This window comes from Trachypithecus francoisi, unplaced genomic scaffold, assembly GCF_009764315.1.
Source record: "Trachypithecus francoisi isolate TF-2019V2 unplaced genomic scaffold, Tfra_2.0 Contig01585, whole genome shotgun sequence".
Taxonomy (NCBI): Eukaryota; Metazoa; Chordata; class Mammalia; order Primates; family Cercopithecidae; genus Trachypithecus; species Trachypithecus francoisi.
In genome coordinates, this window is record NW_022681444.1 from 10,817,591 (window position 1) to 10,838,358 (window position 20,768).

The 20,768-nt window shown below is 43.6% G+C and overlaps 1 protein-coding gene across 8 annotated transcripts in view; it reads right to left on the reverse strand.

Annotated features, from left to right (window-relative positions):
- The window catches only part of TSC1 (TSC complex subunit 1), a 55,685-nt gene that overhangs the window by 8,290 nt on the left and 26,627 nt on the right, over nt 1-20,768 (reverse strand). For 4 of the 8 annotated variants that reach the window (XM_033195033.1, XM_033195044.1, XM_033195049.1 and 1 more), the window contains 12 exons: nt 13,078-13,253; nt 12,237-12,367; nt 11,801-11,912; nt 11,374-11,495; nt 8,146-8,215; nt 7,572-7,676; nt 6,423-6,981; nt 5,313-5,356; nt 4,563-4,729; nt 3,541-3,723; nt 2,205-2,315; nt 1,337-1,459 (listed from right to left, as the gene is read on the reverse strand). In XM_033195033.1, coding sequence (XP_033050924.1) covers nt 1,337-1,459; nt 2,205-2,315; nt 3,541-3,723; nt 4,563-4,729; nt 5,313-5,356; nt 6,423-6,981; nt 7,572-7,676; nt 8,146-8,215; nt 11,374-11,495; nt 11,801-11,912; nt 12,237-12,367; nt 13,078-13,253 — 1,903 coding nt within the window. The remainder of the gene's footprint in view (nt 1-1,336; nt 1,460-2,204; nt 2,316-3,540; nt 3,724-4,562; nt 4,730-5,312; nt 5,357-6,422; nt 6,982-7,571; nt 7,677-8,145; nt 8,216-11,373; nt 11,496-11,800; nt 11,913-12,236; nt 12,368-13,077; nt 13,254-20,768) is intronic. The other 4 variants (XM_033195076.1, XM_033195059.1, XM_033195067.1 and 1 more) reach the window with 4 other exon arrangements.

The window sequence follows — 20,768 nt, forward strand, 5'->3', positions numbered from 1 at the left end:
AAGGCAGTGCAGAAGAATGGAAAGAGCCTGGCTCCTCAATGCTGTCCCTGAACGGCCAACTTGATCAACCTGGAACTCACCCGCCTCACGACCTCTTGTCAAGTGAAATAATAAAATTCTCCACTGTTAAGCCAGTTGAGTGTTTTTTGTTTTTGTTGTTTTTTTGAGATGAAGTCTTGCTGTGTTGCTAGGCTTGGTCTAGAACTTCTGAGTTCAAGCAATCCTATTTCAGCCTCCCAAATAGCACTATAGGCATGTGCCACCATGCCCAGCCCTAGTTTGGTTTTTGTTGTCTACAATTGAAGGCATCCTGACTATCACAAGTCAGCTGCATCACCCCTGTTTAATGGACTGGGAAACAGGGCTCCACGGAGAGGAGGCTACTGAAGGTCCCAAAGAGCACAAAGGCTCCATGGAGGCCGCCCGTCTAGGCTTCTCTCAGGAGATTGCATGGGCGTGTTTCAGCAGCTTTTTCAGGAGCTCTCTTGTGCCGCGGATCTGTTTCTCCCCCTTTCTGTTCCCAAAGTCATTACACCTCCAAAATAAGTGATAGATGCTTTCCAGAGAAAGTACCACATCTAACATCCTTCTAAGAAAGGGAGTCTGACTGTGAGAGCTGAGAGGAGCCAAGAAAAAAAGAGTACCTCTATTAGGAAAATTACTATCTCCAGTTCTAAGACTCCTCTCTACATCCAGCGAAAAGGACTCTTTACAAAGCACATGCCCAAGAAACCTAAAAAGGAGGCCCATGTGTGATGGAGAAGTTAGTGACAGGAAGCAACTGAACAGCTACTATTAAAATTCAATTCCCACCTCATTCGCTAACATTACCTGAGGCTATTTATAAAGTGACTTAAAACTTCTGCCTCGACACCACTGGTGAGGCACTAATTAACGTAAGATCATCCCAATGCTGGCCTTGTTGCCAGGACTGAACTATCATCTGCAGAAATCCAACATTAAAAGGAAAAAAAAAACTGGTATGTACGCCAGTCTATACCCACGGTCCTGAGAGGTATGTTAAACAGAATTGGTCCCCCATCCTTCTTTTTTTCTCTCCCTCTTTGAAAGGGGGCCTAGGGAAGAGAAAGGAAACACTTTACACCTACTCTGTACCAATTACCATTAGGTGCTTTCCAAAGCAACCCAACAGGAGAAACAAGCCCACGCGCTGGCTGGAAAGTGCTTGTCTCTCTGGACCAGGGGGAAGTGGGACTGCCACTCCGTCTTTTAGGAAACAAGTCATCAAGCCATTCTATATGACATGCTGGAGACATACTGTCTGGGTCTGAAACGCTTTCCCCACTAAGGTCTGGCTCTCTGAGCCCTGGCATACCTTTGTGGTATCTGAGTGCTTGTTCTGCAGTTGTTCCAAATATAGCTCGTTGACCTCCCCAAGAACCAACAGCTGCCTGTTCAAGAACTCCATCTGCTGCTGGACCGACTCACTGTTTGAGAGCTAGCCAAAAAACATAAGCAAAGTGAAAAATCCGACGACATAAAACTAGCACATGGACATTAAATAGGGAATCAGCTAGGAGCACACTATTTCAATGTTAAAGCAAAATAAACAAGTTCCATGGGTTTACAGTCCCTGACATCATGGCAGGTGGGGAGGATGGCACCCAAGGACAACAAAAATAGAAATGCACTTCGGAACTGTGCTTTGCAAAGGGGACAGCACGAATGCAGTCCATCAAAACTGGCCACCCACAGATCACCTGGAGAAGGTGGACAGGTATACCACCAAGGCCCAGTGGCATAAAGCCCTAGGGAAAACTCACCGTTCTTGACAAAATGATGTATGAAGTGCAGTGATTCCCAAAGAAGGAGGAATCACGCTCAAAAACCTGAACAAACTTTTGACACTTATATAAACAAGGTATGAAGAAAGAGTTCCATGGGATACACATAGACCAGGGTTTAGGACGGATACTTCTTTGCTGCAGGGGGCTGCCTGTGCATTGTAGGATATTTGGCAGCACCCTGGCTCCAACCCACTAGATGCCAGTAGCACCAAAAACATGAACCTAAAATGTCTCCAGACACTGCCAAATGTCAGGGAACATGGGGGCAGCAGAACTACTTCCTGTTGGGAACCCATGACACAGACACTCAAGTAATACATTTCTTTAACCTGTCTGAAGGAAGAATGTTAGCAAATGGTGTTTCAACAGATTCAGGTCTGCCTCCTTTCTTCTTACCTTTTGGGAAACCTGACTGAGCAGCAGCTCAGTGTGACACACCTTGTTGTTGGCCTTCTTCAATTCTATCCGCAGCTCTGCAATCATGTTCCTGCAGTCCTCCAGTTTCGTCTACCCAAAGAGACGTGGACATGAAGTTTGAGGAGCACTGACAGGCCAGACCACAGCCTACCTGGCCACCAGCCCACAGAGGACTGGGAATGCCTAGCTCAACGGCTCTACTTTCTTGGGCCCTCAGGATTTGATGTCTTAGTTTTAAAAAGTAAGTTATGGTTGATTTCTGAGTTCCTTACTGTTTAACAAAAGAAAAAAAAAGAGACCTTAGATCCTCAGTTCCCAAGCTGTGTACCAAAGAGCCCTGAAGCTACCCAACAAACTCACAGGGAGGCCGCAGAAAGATTTTAAATTTTTGAGGGAGACTCAGCGCCATCTGTTGGACACCCTGTGAATTACTAACGGGCTGGAAATGATGCTGCGTCTGTGGATGACGTCTTTGTGAAGCCGGGCTTTTATGGGTGCAGTGATACAAAGCACCACAAGGAAAACCAGTGTGAAACAGGAAATGAGGGTGTCACTGTTCATTCTGATTTCAAGGTCTGAGATGCCATGCAGTGCCCAATAGGTGCACACGAGGCATTAGTAATTGCAGTTATTATTTTTTCTAATTTATGTGTATTATCTCTAAACACCTACTAAGTTCTTAGGACATTCATACTCACTAAGTTATTCAGATCGACTTAATGAGCAGAACTGTTAAGTGTTTCTTTTTGGCTGCAGAAAAAAAAAATGACTGAGACACTAAGGGAGCTACTATATGAACCAAGAAAGTTGGGGAACCTCTGCCCTAAGTAAGATTCACCTGCCATGGCCAGGCGTGGTGGCTCAAGCCTGTAATCCCAGCACTTTGGGAGGCCGAGACAGGCGGATCAAGAGGTCAGGAGATCGAGACCATCCTGGTTAACACGGTGAAACCCCGTCTCTACTAAAAAATACAAAAAACTAGCCGGGTGAGGTGGTGGGCGCCTGTAGTCCCAGCTACTCAGGAGGCTGAGGCAGGAGAATGGCATGAACCTGGGAGGCGGAGCTTGCAGTGAGCTGAGATCCAGCCACTGCACTCCAGCCTGGGCGACAGAGCGAGACTCCATCTCAAAAAAAAAAAAAAAAAAAAGAAGAAGATTCACCAGCCATGAAGAATCTCTGCCATGATTTCAGAGAGAAAAGCATTCAGCTTAGTGAAGCTGAACAAGTCAAGGACACCCAAGGAAACCAGCTGCCTCCCTCCTCACTGCTCTCCAGCATTCTCGCAGTTGGCTTTGCCTGGTGCTCCAGTTTATACCTGTAATTCCTGGCTCTGGTTGTAGAATTCCTCTCGGTCATGCTGCAGCTGTCTGATCTGGCTGTGGAGCTTGGTCACCATAGTGTCACGCTGCTCCTGAAGCTGACTGTATCTAGCTTGTTCTTTCTGCAGACTAACCTTCCACATCTGGATGTCTTTCTCTTGTAACTTCAACTGATCTTTCTAGCAGAGACCAGAAATGTCATCATTTTAGCTGTCTTCCAACACAGGCAATTTAACACACACTGCAAACATGTCATCTGAATAGTCACAAGCTACCCTGACAATGTAACTAGAGACCCAAACTCTTAGAGCTCTCACTACTGTCTTACTTGGCTTTAGGTCAAGGTTTTCCAAATTTTACATTAAGCAAATGGATTTTAAGTTGCTTAAAGAAATCTTCTCAGGGATCAATTTGCTTCCAATACTTTCAAAAGTCTGCCTACCAACACTGGAATAAAATCTCTCACACATGGTACTAAGTTCACTAAAACGATGAGCATTTACTGAAGGCCTGCAGTGTGCTGGGCACTCAGCAAGTGCTACCGACATTTCTTTTAACCATTACAACTTAAAGAGCAGCTGCTGCTATTATTATTTCCATTTTATAGCATGGCTAACAGAGGCTGTAAGAGGCCAAGTTACTTTTCTAAGGTAACGCTGGTAGAGCCGAGATTCAAACTCCAGGTCTGACTGGCTTCACACCCACTGTACAATACACACTTCCGTTCTGTGCCATGAAATAGCTTTACAAGAGTTGGTTTTACATTTGGAAAAATAAAATCATTTTCTGACCCTTCATGCAAACATACACACACAAAATCACTTGTCCCCACGGTTTCTGAGAATTATGAGGGAATTCTGAGACGTCACCATTCATGTCTTAATCTCGAGGGACCTGCCCGAAGGAGTGGGAAGGACTGGGAACTCTGACCTCCTCAGCTGCTGTGCTTTGTAAGCTATCATGCTGACCCAAAACAAAACAAAAAGCCAGCTCCACCTGTCCCCTCCCCAGTCCTCACCATGGCAGCATTATGTTCCTCCAGAGCTGCTGCTTTGATCACCTTGCGGAGGAGCCGCCTGTTCCGGAGGGCATGCTGCTGCCTCTTAAAACGCTCATAGAGTAGCTGGTTGTGCAGTAAAAGCAACTGGTCTCGGAGGGTGCGGATCTCATCTGAAGGAGGAGAGCCTGATTTTAAAGCAGAGGGAGGGTGGCAGAAATGCCTTTTACAGATCGTTCAATCAAGCCCGCTTCCCATGTGTTGTTAGCTTAACAAATACACTTCTTTAAGAAATAAATCACCACTCTCTTTGCAAATGACCACTTGGCTCCCAGCAACAGCAGGGGGGAAAGTACGGACTATGTGTCTCCCTCGTGAAGGAATGCAAAGGGTCGTATCACCTGGGATGACTCTTTTGAGAGCCTGCTTTCCTTTCCCCACAAATCTAGATCACACATTTCAGACGCCCTGTTTCTCAAGACCCTTCCTTCACTGTGTGTTCTCCTTCACTCTGGTCTTCTCTAGGGAAGCCTGGCAGGAAGTCTGTAGTTTTGCACGTCTACTCTCAAGTGCATGGTACTTGCCACTTTTCAAAAATAAGAAATGCTGACTTGGCAACACTTGAGATCCTTTAGCCAAGCAGATAGCCTGGCTGGAGCAATAGCCAAGGGGAGGTCTGTTTCCCAGAGGGCACCTCCTTCAAGGACAGAAAGGGCAACAAGCAAGCAGGAACCATGTGGGCTGGATTTGGAGCTAAAGTAACAACTTTACCTCCAAAGTGGGTCCAGTCGACAGACTTGCTGGGTAAAGGCAACCTAGGAAGAAAGTTTTTGAGTAACAAAGTTACCGATCTTACCAAGAAAAAGACTTATCTGGACTTTTATTTGCAGCAAAGTTAGATCACTTCTTTGTGGTCAAAATCTGCAATGGCATAAGAACGTTTCAAACTCCAGGGCCACAGAGAGTTACAGAAGCCTACAGTGGACACAGTGGGAGGCAGCCCCACTGCCTAGGACCTGGTCTCCAGAGCAGAGAGGGCCACAGGCTGACCTCCACTGCATACACCGTGGCCTCCGTTTCTGGGGCCAGCTCTCCAGAGAAACTGAGTGGTCAAACACACTGAGAGCCGTTTTCAACCCTGTCTGTTGGGAGTACACTCTGTTGTGAAGATACTGTCACTCAAATTTAAGGAAAAAGTAGGTAATTTACCTGAGCCTATCATACCAAATCTCATTTAAAAAGAGGGAGTTTAAATATTATAATCCCTGTCAAATTCCACCATAGCATAGTATATAAGAAGAAAAATAAAAATATTCCGCAAGCACCTATAAAGTAGCTAATAAAAGAAGGATGGGAAACAGTTTCTCAGCTAGTCCTTTCTATGAAAACTTGGGGCTTCAGCGGGTCTGGAGGGGATGTCAGCCACCTGAACTCGCATCAAATGCTGGTGATTTTATCTCCACCTAATGAACTATACCAAAATAGAAAATAATAATAATCTGTAGCTAGAGAGGGAAACACTGTGACAAATATTCTTATATTCTTTGAAATACCATAACCTCGTTTTCAGCCTACAGCTTGCAGAGGGCACACATGAAAGCATTTGAGTGTCCTCATAGAACAGAGGCACAAAATGGTCTACATAAAAAGACTCATTTTGAAGTGGACTGCTAAGGAATCGTCCCACTTTAGGTGCACAGAGGTCACACACGGTCACATATATGAAGACACAACAGCCTAGAAGGACATCTGACAAGCAGCAGAGAACCAGCTGCCTCAGGGTGGGAGTGTGAAGAATGATTCTTGTTCCTCTCGTACACTTTCTGTACTTCACAATAAAATGGACCATTTAACACAGAAGAGAGGGCCCCAGTCCCTTACTTGTTCAGCTCCTTGCTGTGCGCATCTGCTCCCTGCTGTATCAGTCTGTCCAGCACTTCCATTGGGGAGGTAGAGGGCACACCATCTTCCTCTGTGCTTCCTTTTGCTTTCTTTAACAGCTCCTCAGTCTTCCTGATGACAAAATGGTGGGCTGTCTTTGGCAATGCCACCTCAAAAAGATGATCGTACGGGGGAGGCTGCCCGCGTCCAAAGCCCACTCTCGTCGAGGGTGGAATTTTACAAGGACTGGGAGTGAGGATACTGGTCTCCAAAGAAGTCTGGCATTCCCTGTCTCCCGCAGGGCTTTCATCAGCACCGCCGCAGGGCAGGTCTATGGGAGTAAAGGCTTGCTTTGGTGTGTCAGGCCCAAGCTTGTCCAGGGAGGAGTGTAAAGGCTCAGGGTTCACGCTGGCGCCCTGAGCACTGGAGGCTGCCGAGTGGGTCTTCCGCTGAGAACCTGGGAGACTCTCTCGGTAAAAGGGAGAGTCAAAACCTCCTCGAGGAACCACAGGCTCAGCCTCTGCCGTGGTGATCTCAGAAAGTTCTCTAGATATTGCAGCTGAGAGGAAGAAAGGAAACAAAAGAAACAGCAGTCGATATTCCACCTGGGAAAGGCTAGGCAGTTTGGGTTGCATGCTGCCACGTGCCAGTGTCACTGAAAGGGAGGAGAAAAAGTGGCATCTGGCTGGGCATAGTGGTTTACGCCTGTAATGCCAGAACTTTGGGAGGCTGAGGTGGGAGGATCACTTGAGCCCAGGAGTTAGAGACCAGCCTGGATGACATAGGGAGATCCCATCTCTACAAAAAATACAATAAAAATCAGCTGAGCATGGTGGTGCATGCCTGTGGTCCCAGCTACTCAGGAGGCTGAGGTGGGCGGATTGCTTGAGCCTGGGAGGTCAAGGCTGCAGTGAGCCATGATCGTGCCACTGCACTCCAGCCAGGGTGACAGAGCAAGACCCTGTCTCAAAAAAAAAACACAAAAAGTGGCATCACTTCACCTGGCATAGGTCGCAAACTAAACCACCCATCTTGTCACCTCAAGAGAAGAAAAATCAAGCAAGCCTGTGAGCATTGGCACAAAATCCAAGATTCATCGCAAAGCGAGGGTCAGGTTTTATCAACTCACAGCAATCCCATATACATTACCTTCTTCTTTATCTTTTTCAATACTATCTTCTTCAGAGGCCAGATCACCTAAAAACCCTGGAAGATCACTTAGAGTGACAGAACCTTTGCTGCCAGGTGGCTCTTCTGAAGAGAAACAAAGACAACTGAAGTCAAAGAAACACAGTGTAATCCCTGCAAATGTGAAACTGCTTACACTGTACAGAATATGCCTGTAATAACTCTTCCTGTTGAACAGAGAAGGCTGGACATGGTTCTGTCCTGGGGATACTACAAAAGACTGACATATTAAAAATAATATAACTAAAAGTCCCAAAAATAATCCCATAGCAAATAAAATTATCAGTTCCCAATGTCTCTGAAAAGAGATATAGTTTAACCAAGTCAAAATACAGGTACTTCACTGCAATAGCTTAAAAACTATTTTTGATATTATTAGTTTAGCTTTTAGAATTCACTACTTGCTTCATTATCTTTAGGCCTCAGTAGTTTGGATATCCCAGAATTTCCGTGTTTCCAGTTAACTTTCTTTTCTTAAACACATACAACCCAATTAGAAGAGGCAAGCAAGGCCTGTGGTGACGCAGAAATTTACCTGATCCTCTGTCATTCAGAAGATGGTGTTGTCTGTGTAGACATGGTCTTGCAGAATCCATTCTCTCTTCCTGAAAAGATAAGTATCTTTATATCACAAGGCAAAAAATGTTGTACATGTTCTCGAGCATATTGTAAAGTAGTTTAAAGGTTAGCCCAATGCAGTGAATCTCAAATTGTTTGGATGCTTTCTCTTTTTTTTTTTTTTGGAGACTGAATTTCACTCTTGTTGCCCAGGCTGGAGTACAATGGCGCAATCTCCGCTCACCAAAACCTCTGCCTCCCGGGTTCCAGCGATTCTCCTGCCTCAGCCTCCCTAGTAGCTGGGATTACAGGCACGCGCCACCACGCCTGGCTAATTTTTGTATTTTTAGTAGAGAGGGGGTTTCTCCACGTTGGTCAGGCTGGTCTCAAACTCCCAACCTCAGGTGATCTGCCTGCCTCGGCCTCTCAAAGTGCTAGAACCATGCCCGGCAGCTTGCTTTATAGTCTTAATATATGACTGCAGACTGGGCATGGTGGCCCACACCTATAGTCCCAGCACTCTGGGAGGCCAAGGCCAGTGGATCCCCTGAGCTCAGGAGTTTGAGGCTAGCCTGGGGAACATGGCAAAACCCCATCGCTACAAAAAATTAAAAAGTTAGCCGGGCTTGGTGACTGGTGTTTGTAGTCCCAACTACCCAGGAGGCTGAGGTAGGAGGACCACCTGAGCCAGGGAGGTCAAGGCTGCAGTAAGCTGCAGTTGTGCCACTACACTCCAACCTGGGAGACAGAGTTAGACCCTGTCTCACACACAAAAAATAATAATAAGAAGAAGAAGATTGGAGAATCCCAAGAGCTTTTGTTTATGAGGCATAATTATTATATTAGAAAACTAGGAAATTTTAAAAAAATTATTAATTCTCTTAAAAATAACAAGCCCATTACAAGTTAATGTAAATTACGTATTATTAAAAAAACTATATTTCTCGAAATAAAAATAAATTTAATGAGAAGAGTGGAACATTTTTGCCATCTCTTTAATATACGGCTTCATGAAAGGCAGGGGGATTCTCGTTATCTACCTCTACATTCAATCTGTTCCAATATGTTATTTTGACTGAAGTGTATCAAGAAAAATCTGGGGCCCCACAGATATGTAATTACAAAAGTAAACATATGTGTTGCTGTTTTTATTTTTGAGACAGGGTCTGGCTCTGTCACCTGGGCTGGAATGCAGTGGCATGATCATGGCTCACTGCAATCTCTGGCTCCTGGGCTCAAGTCATCCTCCATCAGCTCCCCAAGTAGCTGGGACTAGAGATGTACACCACCACACCTGGCTTTTTCTTTTCTTTCTTTTTTTATTTTTTTGGTAGAGATGGGGTTTTGCATGTTGCCCAAGCTGGTCTTGAAGCAATCTACCTCCCTTGGACTCCTGAAGTGCTGGATACAGGAGCAAGCCACCATGCCCAGCCGCAAAAAGTAAACGTATGTTGACAGACTTTTCAAATACTCGTCTTTGTTATTACACCAAAATCTGACAAGTGGTAGTTTCTTAAAGTTACAAAGTGAAATTTGAAACCACATCAATGAGATTTTCCTGTGTTAAAACCCACTAGTCTACCTTGTACTTTTTTTGTGTGTGTGTGATGGAGTCTTGCTCTGTTGCCCAGGCTGGAGTGCAGTGGTGTGATCTCGACTCACTGCAACCTCTGCCTCCTGGGTTCAAGTGATTCTCCTGCCTCAGTCTCCTGAGTAGCTGGGATTACAGGTGCCTGCCACCATACCCAGCTAATGTCTGTATTTAGTAGAGATGGTGTTTCAGCACATAGGCCAAGCTGGTCTTGAACTCCTGACCTCAAGTGATCCACCCGCTTCAGTCTCCCAAAGTGCTGGGATTACAGGTGTAAGCCACTGCGCCCGGCCTGCTTTGTACTTTGAATGTGCTTTTTACCTATGCATGATTCTGCAACATCATACATTGGATATTCTGAAAATATTGGCTCATCAAGTTATTCACATATTCCAAATGTTGAAACACTTCATTACACAATATCAAAAACTCAAATTACTAACTAAGCTGCCAAAGACTTTTCAATTTCATAAAAGTCTTGGGGCAGCTATCAAGTTCATGGTGGCATATACACGTTTTTTAATATCCTAATTTCCACCTAAGAGTTGCATTTTCTTGTTGGCAACAAATACTGTCAGTTGTTTATCTTGAAGTTACATACTCAGCTCATCATTTAAGAAACTGCCTGCCAAATATCCAAGTCTGAATAACCAGTTTGTAAGACAGCTGTTCTTTCGAATAAAACTGGCACTCCATGAAAAAAGACAGCTAGTTCACCTCTCAATTCAAATAATTGTATATGCAGTATACGTGCCTTAAGCGTGTTTTCTATTTTGCTACAAAGAATATTACACATACATGTTCTCAAGGGCTAAGATTTAATAAAATGAATAATGGTTACTGCTTAATACAGAACACTCAACTTTTTAAATTTTTTTTTTTATTGTTTTTAATGGAGAGAAGATATCAGAGAAGAATACAAGGCCTCCTAGGACACTTCAATGCCTGCCTTGATTCAGGCTAAGTTGCCACCATTTCACCCCCCATCATATTTGTGCCATCAGTGCAGATGCCAACCCAGTGGGAAAGGCAAATGACAGCTTAGTGTTATGAAGTGGGATTGGTCAGGTGTGGTGACTCAAACCTGTAATCCCAGGATTTTGGGAGGCCCAGGTAGGAGGATCGTTTTGAGCCCAGGAGTTTAAGACGAGCTTGGGCAACATAGTGAGACCTCACCTCTACCAAAAAAAAAAAAAGTTAGCCAGGCATCATGGCACATGCCTGTAGTCCCAGCTACTTGGGAGGCTGATGCAGGAGGATTGCATGAGTCTGGGAGGTCAAAGCTGCAGTGAGCCATGATCGTGCCACTGCGCTCCACCTTGGGCGACAGAGCAAGACCCTGTCTCAAAAAAAAAAAAAAAAAAATTCAAGAAAGTAGGTTTGAACTGCTGGATTCCCTGCAAGAGTTCTTCCAAAGCAGAGTTTTGGAACCACCCAGGGGTCAGCAGATCACACCTTGAGAGCAGCTTGTTAGTCTATTTTCAATTATTCTGATTCAAACCCATTGCATTTTAGGTCAGAATTCTATCTGGCATAATTAGGCTTCTCAAAGTGAGGCTTTCAAGTGAATCACTGTGCCTTGGGCAGAGGGATAGCAGATGAGTTGGATCGCACCTTCCTGGGGGGTGTGGCTGTGGCCTGGGGGAGTGAAATGTGCACGTAGTCATCCGAATGACAGAGTGGGGCTGGAGGAGGAGAGGTTGCTGGGGTTCCCAGAGGAGTTCCTTTTCCACCTGCTTAGAGACAAGGGCAGAACATACATGAACACTGAGCCCAACTATTAGAAAAACTGCCAATTTTTTTTCAGCCTAACTATTACTATAAATAAAGCTGCTGGAGTTAACTTTCTAGGGATCTAGATCAGTCTCTCTCTTTTTTTTTGAGGTTCACTTTACATATTCTGAAAGCCCCAGGGATTTGCAACAAGTGTCAAAAACAAGTTTACAACTGCAAGTGGTCCCTTAGATCTGAAAGAGAGCTCCTCCTGCCATTAAAGGCAGGCCAAAACCAACCAATCAAATCCAACCTAAGACATACATACCAGTTGTACCAAAGACTTTACTGTAAGGGTGTGACAGATCAGGTGGGACATTTCCAGGAGAAGTTGGAGGAGTGGTCATACCACAAACCATAGATGGGCTCCAAAGAGTAGCCTGGGAAGTTAATAAAGTACATCAGCAGTGGCAAAGGAATGCTAAGTCATCCACAAGGTTTATACCCATGGCCAGTGTTCAGCTTAAATTTAGCTTTTTCAACTAGAAAAAGGCATCTTATTAAAAGTGTATCAAGAAACAAGTTGCATTTTATAAATCGAGACTTCAAGATGAATCTAAGACGCAACAGTAACTTTCTTTGCTAATATGATGGATCCTTAAAAGTGACTCCTGAAACGAGCGGTGTGAAATTTTCCCAACCACATACTAAATCTGACCCAAAGGGTCAGCTTCACCAGAAAGCAGAGGAGAAAACAGGCACACCAGTTGACACCATACTTGTGGTGGTTCAGTTATCAGCCGTGTTGATGGGGAACTCAGAGTCTGAGGTAGCTGCCCTGGCGTATTTAACAACATCAGCCGAGACGTGGAGTAAGGGGTAGAAGTAGCACACCCTAAAATGGAAGGGAAGAACACAGGGTAATTAGTGTGTGGTTTTAGATTATTCTGATTACATGAAAAAAAAAAAAAAAAAAAAAAGGTGGTCCTCTAGACCATTTGATAATATTCAATTCTCTGTACCTAAAAAATCTGAGGGACTTAACTGACATCCTTGGAGACAAAGTAACATTTCAGAGTTTCTTTCAATGCTCCTTTGAAATAAAGTTCAATAAGGTTTGATGTCTCATTAAGCCTCAAGATAACTTGAAAAAGCACAGTACGGATGACAACTTCTGTGAGTGCGACCCACAAATGAAGCCTAGATTTTTATACGAATCCAAGTCTAAATTGTTCTGACTCATTCCAACTGTGTCAGTGCTACAGCCACCAGAGTTTCACTCTAAGTGTCTGAAAATCACAAAGATTCCCTTATGAGGTAGAGTCTGGAAGTCAAATACTTGAACCCATTTTCTTTGTTAAGGGTTGGAGACACGTCACCAACTCTGTTGGCATACAATCAGGTAGGAGACCAAGGATATCTACATTAAACTTGAAGGAGAAATTAATTAGAAGAAAATGGAGGGATATGCAAATTTAAAATATTTTGGGAAAAATTCCTAGGAACTGAACGAAGTCTTACTCCAGAAAAGAAAGTCAACAAAGACAAATAATGTTTTCCAGAGACAAAGTTGCAAAACAGATAAGTACCAAAGACACTTTTTACCATAGCTATTCTGTGTGTCAACATAAGGGCTGGTGGTGACATCCGCTGAACGATGAGGAAAGCGGGCTGAGATTTGGTGAGACACAGAATAGCCGTCTTCATATGAGGCTTCTGTGGGATCCAGAGAGATTTTGGCACACTCGATCACAACATCATGAGTTTCTAATCTCTTCCACCTGTAAAAGGCAATGAAAGTCAAGAAATACAAACTACTTCAGAGTTAAATTAAATATTTCAGAGGGTCAACTCAGTGCCAGCCACGGAACTCTGAGAGCAGAGAACAAGCAGGACCATGCCAGCCCAAGTCTGAAACAATTCTAGTACATAAAGAAATAGCCATTCATTTTACAATCCTATACCTTCCCTGTTTAAAATGGTTATATCAAGCTAACAAGCTAATCTGAAACAAAACTTTCCTCACTAGGCGTAGCCTCAAAATGGAAAAATGGAACATAAGCTATGCAGCAGAGTAGCAGGCAGGGAAAAATGCCCGTTGGAACAAAGGTCATCAAAAAATAGGGAGACCTGAAAACTGCCAAGCAGCTGAGGCTGACTTAAGGTCTCCTATCAAGGCCTCAGGTGTCAAATCCATCCCTAGACCAGAAACAGAGTATAAAAGACAAACTAAAGAAAGTCCATGATAATTTTTTCTTTTTTTTTTTTTTTGTTTTGAGATGGCGTCTCATTCTATTACCCAGGCTGGAGTACGGTGGCATGATTGTGGCTCACTGCTACCTCCAACTCCTAGGCTTAGGGATCCTCCTGCCACAGCCTCCCAAGTAGCTGGGACTACAGGCACATGCCACCAGGCCGGGCTAATATTCTTACAGAAATGGGGTCTCACTTTGTTGCCCATGCTGGTCTCAAAATACTGGCCTCAAATGATCCTTCCACCTTGGCCTCCCAAAGTGCTGGGATTACAGGCATAAGCCATTGTGCCCGGATGAAGGCATGATTTTTAAAATCAATGTTAGTATGGCATAATTTGCTTACAATAAAATTAATCAATCTTGCTAAGTTTTGACAAAAGTCCCGATCATAATGAAGAACATTCCATCACCCCAAAAGTTCCTTTGTGCCCTTTGTGGTCAGTCTCTTCCCCCACTTCTTGCAACCATCGATCTGCTAAAAGCATGCTTTTTCAGGGGGTGTAATAATAGTTACTCTATAGAATATATTCCTTTGGTTGAACTTTGGGTTATTTCCTTTCTTCTTTCCATTACAAGCTGTGCTGTGCTGAACACTGTTGTATGTCTTGACATACATATAGAAGTGAGCCACCGTGCCAGCCTTCCATGAGGATTTTTATTTTTTTTTTTTTCTTTTGAGACAGAGTCTCGCTCTGTCACCCAGGCTGGAGTGCAGTGGCGTGATCTCGACTCACTGCAACCTCCACCTTATGGATTCAAGCGATTCTCCTCCCTCAGCCTCCCGAGTAGCTGGGATTCCAGATGCCCACCATCATCCCCAGCTAATTTTTTGCATTTTAGTAGAGATGGGGTTTCACTATGTTTGCCAGGCTGGTCTTGAACTCCTGACCTCAGGTGATCCACCTGCCTTGGCCTCCCAAAGCGCTGGGATTACAGGCGTGAGCCACTGTACCCGGCCGAGAATATTTTTAAAACTGTTTAAAGATTCCTGTTATGTGATCCATGGTTTCACTTCTAAGAATTTATCCTGGCCGGGCGCAGTGGCTCAAGCCTGTAATCCCAGCACTTTGGGAGGCCGAAGCAGGCGGATCACAAGGTCAGGAGATTGAGACCATCCTGGCTAACACGGTGAAACCCCGTCTCTACTAAAAATAGAAAAAATTAGCCGGGCGAGGTGGCGGGCGCCTGTAGTCCCAGCTACTCGGAGGCTGAGGCAGGAGAATGGCGTAAACCCAGGAGGCGGAGCTTGCAGTGAGCCGAGATCACGCCACTGCACTCCAGCCTGGGCGATAGAGGGAGACTCCGTCTCAAAAAAACCAAAACAAAACAAAAAAAAGAATTTATCCTATAGAAACAGACATACAACAGTGTTCAGCACAGCACAGCTTGTAATGGAAAGAAGAAAGGAAATAACCCAAAGTTCAACCAAAGGAATATATTCTATAGAGTAACTATTATTACACCCCCTGAAAAAGCATGCTTTTAGCAGATCGATGGTTGCAAGAAGTGGGGGAAGAGACTGACCACAAAGGGCACAAAGGAACTTTTGAGATGGTGGAATGTTCTTTATTATGATTGGGACTTTTGTCAAAACTTAGCAAAATTGATTAATTTTATTGTAAGCAAATTATGCCATACTAAAGTTGATTTTAAAAACCATGCTTAAGGCCGGGTGCGGTGGCTCGTACCTGTAATCTCAGCATTTTGGGAGGCCAAGGCAGGCGGATTACTTGAGGCCAAGTTCAAGACCAGCCTGGGCAACGTGGCAAAACCCCACCTTTAAAAAAAAGACAAAAAAAAAAAAATTAGCCAGGCATGGTGACATGTACCTGTAATCCCAGCTACTTGGGTGGCTAAGACTCGAGAATCACTTGAACCTGGGAGGCGGAAGTTGCAGAGAGCCAGGAAAGCACAACTGCACTCCAGCCTGAGCAACAGGGCTAGACTCTGAAAAAAGAAAAAAAAAAAAAAATGATACTTTCAGCTGGGCATGGCGGCTCACACTTGTAATCCCAGCACTATGGGAGGCCAAGGCAGGAGGATCACTGAGCCAGGAAAGTGCAACTGCACTCCAGCCTGAGCAACAGGGCTAGACTCTGAAAAAAGAAAAAAAAAAAAAATGATACTTTCAGCTGGGCATGGCGGCTCACACTTGTAATCCCAGCACTATGGGAGGCCAAGGCAGGAGGTCTCACTCACAAAGTGAGACCACACCCCATCTCTACAACAACAACAACAACAACAACAACAAGCTGGGCGTGGTGGCATATGCTCAGGGTCTGGCCACTCAGGAGGCTGAGGTGGGAGGACAGCTTGACCCTGGGAGGTTGAGGTTGCCATGAGCCATGTTGTGCCACTGCACTCCAGCCTGGGCAACACAGCAAGACTGTCTCAGGAAAAAAAATAATAATCATCATGCTTTCCACGTGCCTGTACTCTCAGCCACCAGGGAGGCTGAAGCAGGAGGATCACTTGAGCCCAGGAGTTTGAGATCAGCCTGGGCAACATAGCAAGACCCTGCTGCAAAAAAATAATAATGCTTTCAAACATTAAATGACATAAAATGCTTATAATATAATCTTAAATGAAAAAAAGACACAAAGTTACTCAGAGACACACCCGCAAATAGATCTGACTGTGGTAAGTATTCAAATTAAAGAACTGAAGTTACGAACAATGTTCATTTATTCTTTCAACTCTTCAGTATTTGTCAAACATTCTATAAAGGCCCTAATAATTAACAGAATATTTAAAATGAAACACCTAGTCAAGTATAAACTATTTTCTTTTAGACAACATAACTTTGCTCTATGTGCTTCTAAGGTGGTTAGTAACTCCATCAGAGATGTGCGTTTTTTTCCCAAGTTTACAGAAAACAGCACAGCAACACTAAGGGTACTCCACAGGTTTACCTTAACAAAACATGTGATCCTACACAACTGCTGTAGAAAGCGTATTAGATCTTAGATGCTGAAAATATGGTATTAAATACAGAAAAGAAAGTGTCCAGGGCATGGGGAGAATATAAGGCAGCTTCACTAAGGAGTAAGTCTTTCGATTTCAGGGCTGCCTCTTCATTCACCACCTGGGTTCTCACTGCCTGTGGGATCTTGTTAATGGGGACAGGCTCCTATTTATGCATTCTCAGCATGACTCGAAAGTGATTAAGTGAGAGCAGGCGTTAGGACACGTGTACACATAAGGAGATTGATTTTAGAGGAGAAAATGAGAATCATAATAAAAGAGGAATACATTTAAATGTTTTATTTTAATCAAAGTAATTTATGCACTTACAATATTTCCCTGATTCTTTTTTTTTTTTTTTTTTTTTGAGACAGAGTCTCGCTCTATCACCCAGGCTGGAGTGCAGTGGCCAGATCTCAGCTCACTGCAAGCTCCGCCTCCCGGGTTCACGCCATTCTCCTGCCTCAGCCTCCCAAGTAGCTGGGACTACAGGCGCCACCACCTCGCCCGGCTAGTTTTTTGTATTTTTAGTAGAGACGGGGTTTCACCGTGTTAGCCAGCATGGTCTCGATCTCCTGACCTTGTGATCCGCCCGTCTCGGCCTCCCAAAGTGCTGGGATTACAGGCTTGAGCCACCGCGCCCGGCCTATTTCCCTGATTCTTAAAAGGACTTTTCATATTTTAATATCTAAAACTGGGAACCATCGTCTAATCAAATGCACGTTAGCTTACTTGGCATTTTTTTCTTTCTCAGATGTATATAAAATAGAAGTATACCACACATCTAACGGCATCTGAGATTCAATGAAATATGGTAGTTTAAAAAGTCAATACAGTACTAAAGTTTCCTCCCATCCCTCCCCACTGCAACCACTCTGGCAGCTGCTTCCAATTCTGTTAGCTGAATTGTTATCCCGCCTCTATAGTTCTCAAGAATATGCCCTGTGCTTTTAATTTCGTGATTTATAAATTACAGACACCATCTATTAACTTACTATTATGGGAAGTGAGGATTGAGATCTCTTCCATATATCCTTTCCCTCCTCCTCAATGCTCTCAAAATAAATATGTAACTGTTCTTGTTGTTTTCAAAATTGATTTCAACATTATGACTACCTTAGTACTACTCATGGCTGAGCCACAGAGTATACTATGGTAATATTTCCTTTATTGTAAGTTTTAATTGTTCTGTTTCTCTTCCTCACTTTTTTGTGTGTCTATTGCTAATTTTTCCTAAATGTATTCTAACAGCTCTGAAACAATTCCTAATATAACTTTTACTAATGAAATGCAAAGAATACACCAGGATTATTCCTCATCTTCCTGAAGAGCTCCCTTGCGGAGCACTTTCTCCCCCACTTCAGATTGGACAGGCTGCTCTCGGCACTGCCTGTTATCCTGACACTTTCCCTGGACATGGTCCTGTAAAAGGGTCATGATCAGGCCCCAGGCCCCTGGATTCTGTCTTCCTCTTTCATGATTTTACTCTCATTTTGGTGGAATATATGCTCCAGTGATTAACTGAGGAAGGATATATGGGAAGGAAATTTGAGTCCATGCATATCTAAAAGTGTCTCATATTTGATAGACGAGTTGGCTGGCTATAGAATTCTAGTTGAAAACCTTTTTCTCACAATTTTGAAGGTATTTCAGAAGCTAATAGCACTCTGATTTCTGATCCTTATTAATGTGATTTCGTTTTTTTCTTTCTCTGAAAGGTTAATCCCTGGTACTTTAAAATTCTACAACACTGAGACCTGGTGGCATTCTTTTTTACTGATATTTAGTTGGGCACCAGGTAAGCCCCTTTAATCTGGAAACTCACATCCTTCAATCCTAGGAATTTTTTTTGTTGTATTATTTCTTTCACAATTTCTTCCTCCACCAAAGTTTTCTTCTCTCTCTCTTTTTTTCTGAGACGGAATCTTGCTCTGTCACCCAGGCTGGAGTGCAGTAGCACAATCTCAGCTTACTGCAACCTCCGCCTCCTAGGTTCAAATGATTCTCCTGCCTCAGCCTCCCAAGTAGCTGGGATTACAGGCACCCACCACCAAGCCCGACTAATTTTTTGCAGTTTTAGTAGAGACGAGGTTTCACCATGTTGGCCAGGCTGGTCTCAAACTCCTGACCTCAAGAGATCCACCCGCCTCAGCCTCCCAAAGTACTAGGATTACGGGTGTGAGCCACTACACCCGGCTCTTTAAAAAAGAAAAAAAAATTTAATTGGATGTTGGGACTTCCTGGGCTGATCATTCTAAATTTCTATTCTGCTCATATTACTCAGCTCTATCCTTTGGTTCTGCTTTCTGAGATATTTATCTATATCTTGGAAAAGCTGATGTCTGAGATATCAACTTTATCTCCCAATTCTTTTACTGAAATGTTTATTTTGGCTATCATTTTTAATTTTGAAGAGTTCTTTTAGTCTCAAAATGGTCTTTCTCTGTGGCATCCTGTTGCTTACATACGCACAGATGCCTTATCTCTGTGGCTATGGTAATATTTGGTAATATATTTGGTAATATTTTCTTCTGCTCTATCATTATGGTTTTGTTCTAGCTCTCTTTTCTCCTCTTTATGTTGGTGTCTGTCTTCAGTGTTAAAACCTTCTTCCAAAGTCAAGCAATCTGCCTAGCCAAGGTGAGTGAGGCTCTCTATAAGCTGACTGAGGAATCTTCCAAGTTAATATAGTTGGTTGAACATATGCACCCAACTGTACAGCCTCCTGGAATCCCACTGTCTACAGTAAAGACTTCTTTGTTTTTCAATATAAACCCACAAGGAGGAGAAGAGAAGAGAGAGAACAGAACCAGAAGTTTTTGAAAATAAAATACAGACAGGCAGGTGGTAACTGACACTGCAAATCCACGAAAGCAGAATCCTAAGCTGCCACTGTCTCAAAGTGAAGAGTCAACTGATTATACTACAGAATCCTTAAAATCATAAGGAATTTACAGCATCTGGTACTTCTGGAACAGGAGATGAGTAGCAGGTAGACAAGGGGAGCTAAAATACTGAAGACAGGGTGAAAACCACTGGAGGAGCAGTCACAGCCCCTGGGTCCTGCCCCCACTCTACACTCGTGAGCAACAGCTCTTTTCTCACCAGAAATCTGGATTATTCTCTAGAGAGAATAAAACAGGGAGTGCCTGGATAAGGTATTCCAGAAATAGTTGAGGGCATGAGTGTCACTCCAAATGAAGGGATTAAGTGAAGCATATACATCCTAAATGCCAAGACCACCAACCCTTCCTCACCACCTGCCTCTTTCCCCCCAGAGGCAGTCACCCTTACCAGTCTGAAAACCAGAAGACTATTTTCTAAAAAATGTGACCAGCTCAAGAAGAAAACAATACTGACACCACTATTTCCAACAGATGCTCAGTTCAACATACAACAAAGCTTGAAGTCAACAAGTCCCACCACTGTGAACAAAGCTGTTTTGTCTCCCCATATGTAAACAGTTTACTAGATCCTTGCACAAGGCCTCAAAGATTTAAAAAGAATAACACAAAACAGAAAAGGAAATTTAGAAGAAACAGACTATGCAGGGAAAAGAAAACTCCTTATATATGTACATAGTCATGTGTCACCTGATGACAGTGACATGTTCTGAGTAATGCATCATTAGGCAATTTCTTTGTTGTGTGAACATCAGAGTGTACTCACACAAACCTAGATGTTACAGCCTCCGAGGCTACAAACTTGCACAGCATGGTACTGTACTAAATACTGTAGGTAACTGTAACACAACAGAAGGTATTTGTGTATCTAGACATATTTGAACACAGGAAAGGTACAGTAAAGATGTGGTGGTATAATCTCACGGAACCACTATCATCTGTGGAGCCCATCATTGACTGAAATGTCATTATGCGGTGCATGGATGAACTGGATTTCTAGAAGGAAAGACAGAGAAAACAGGAAATCAAGCACAAAATAACTAAAGAAAATATCATAGAACTTGAAGAGCTTCCAGCTTAAACAATGAGAATAGATTCATACCAACGTACATCACTGGTAATTTCAGAATATTACGACAACAAAGAGAACACCAGCTCCCCCAGAGAAAAACAC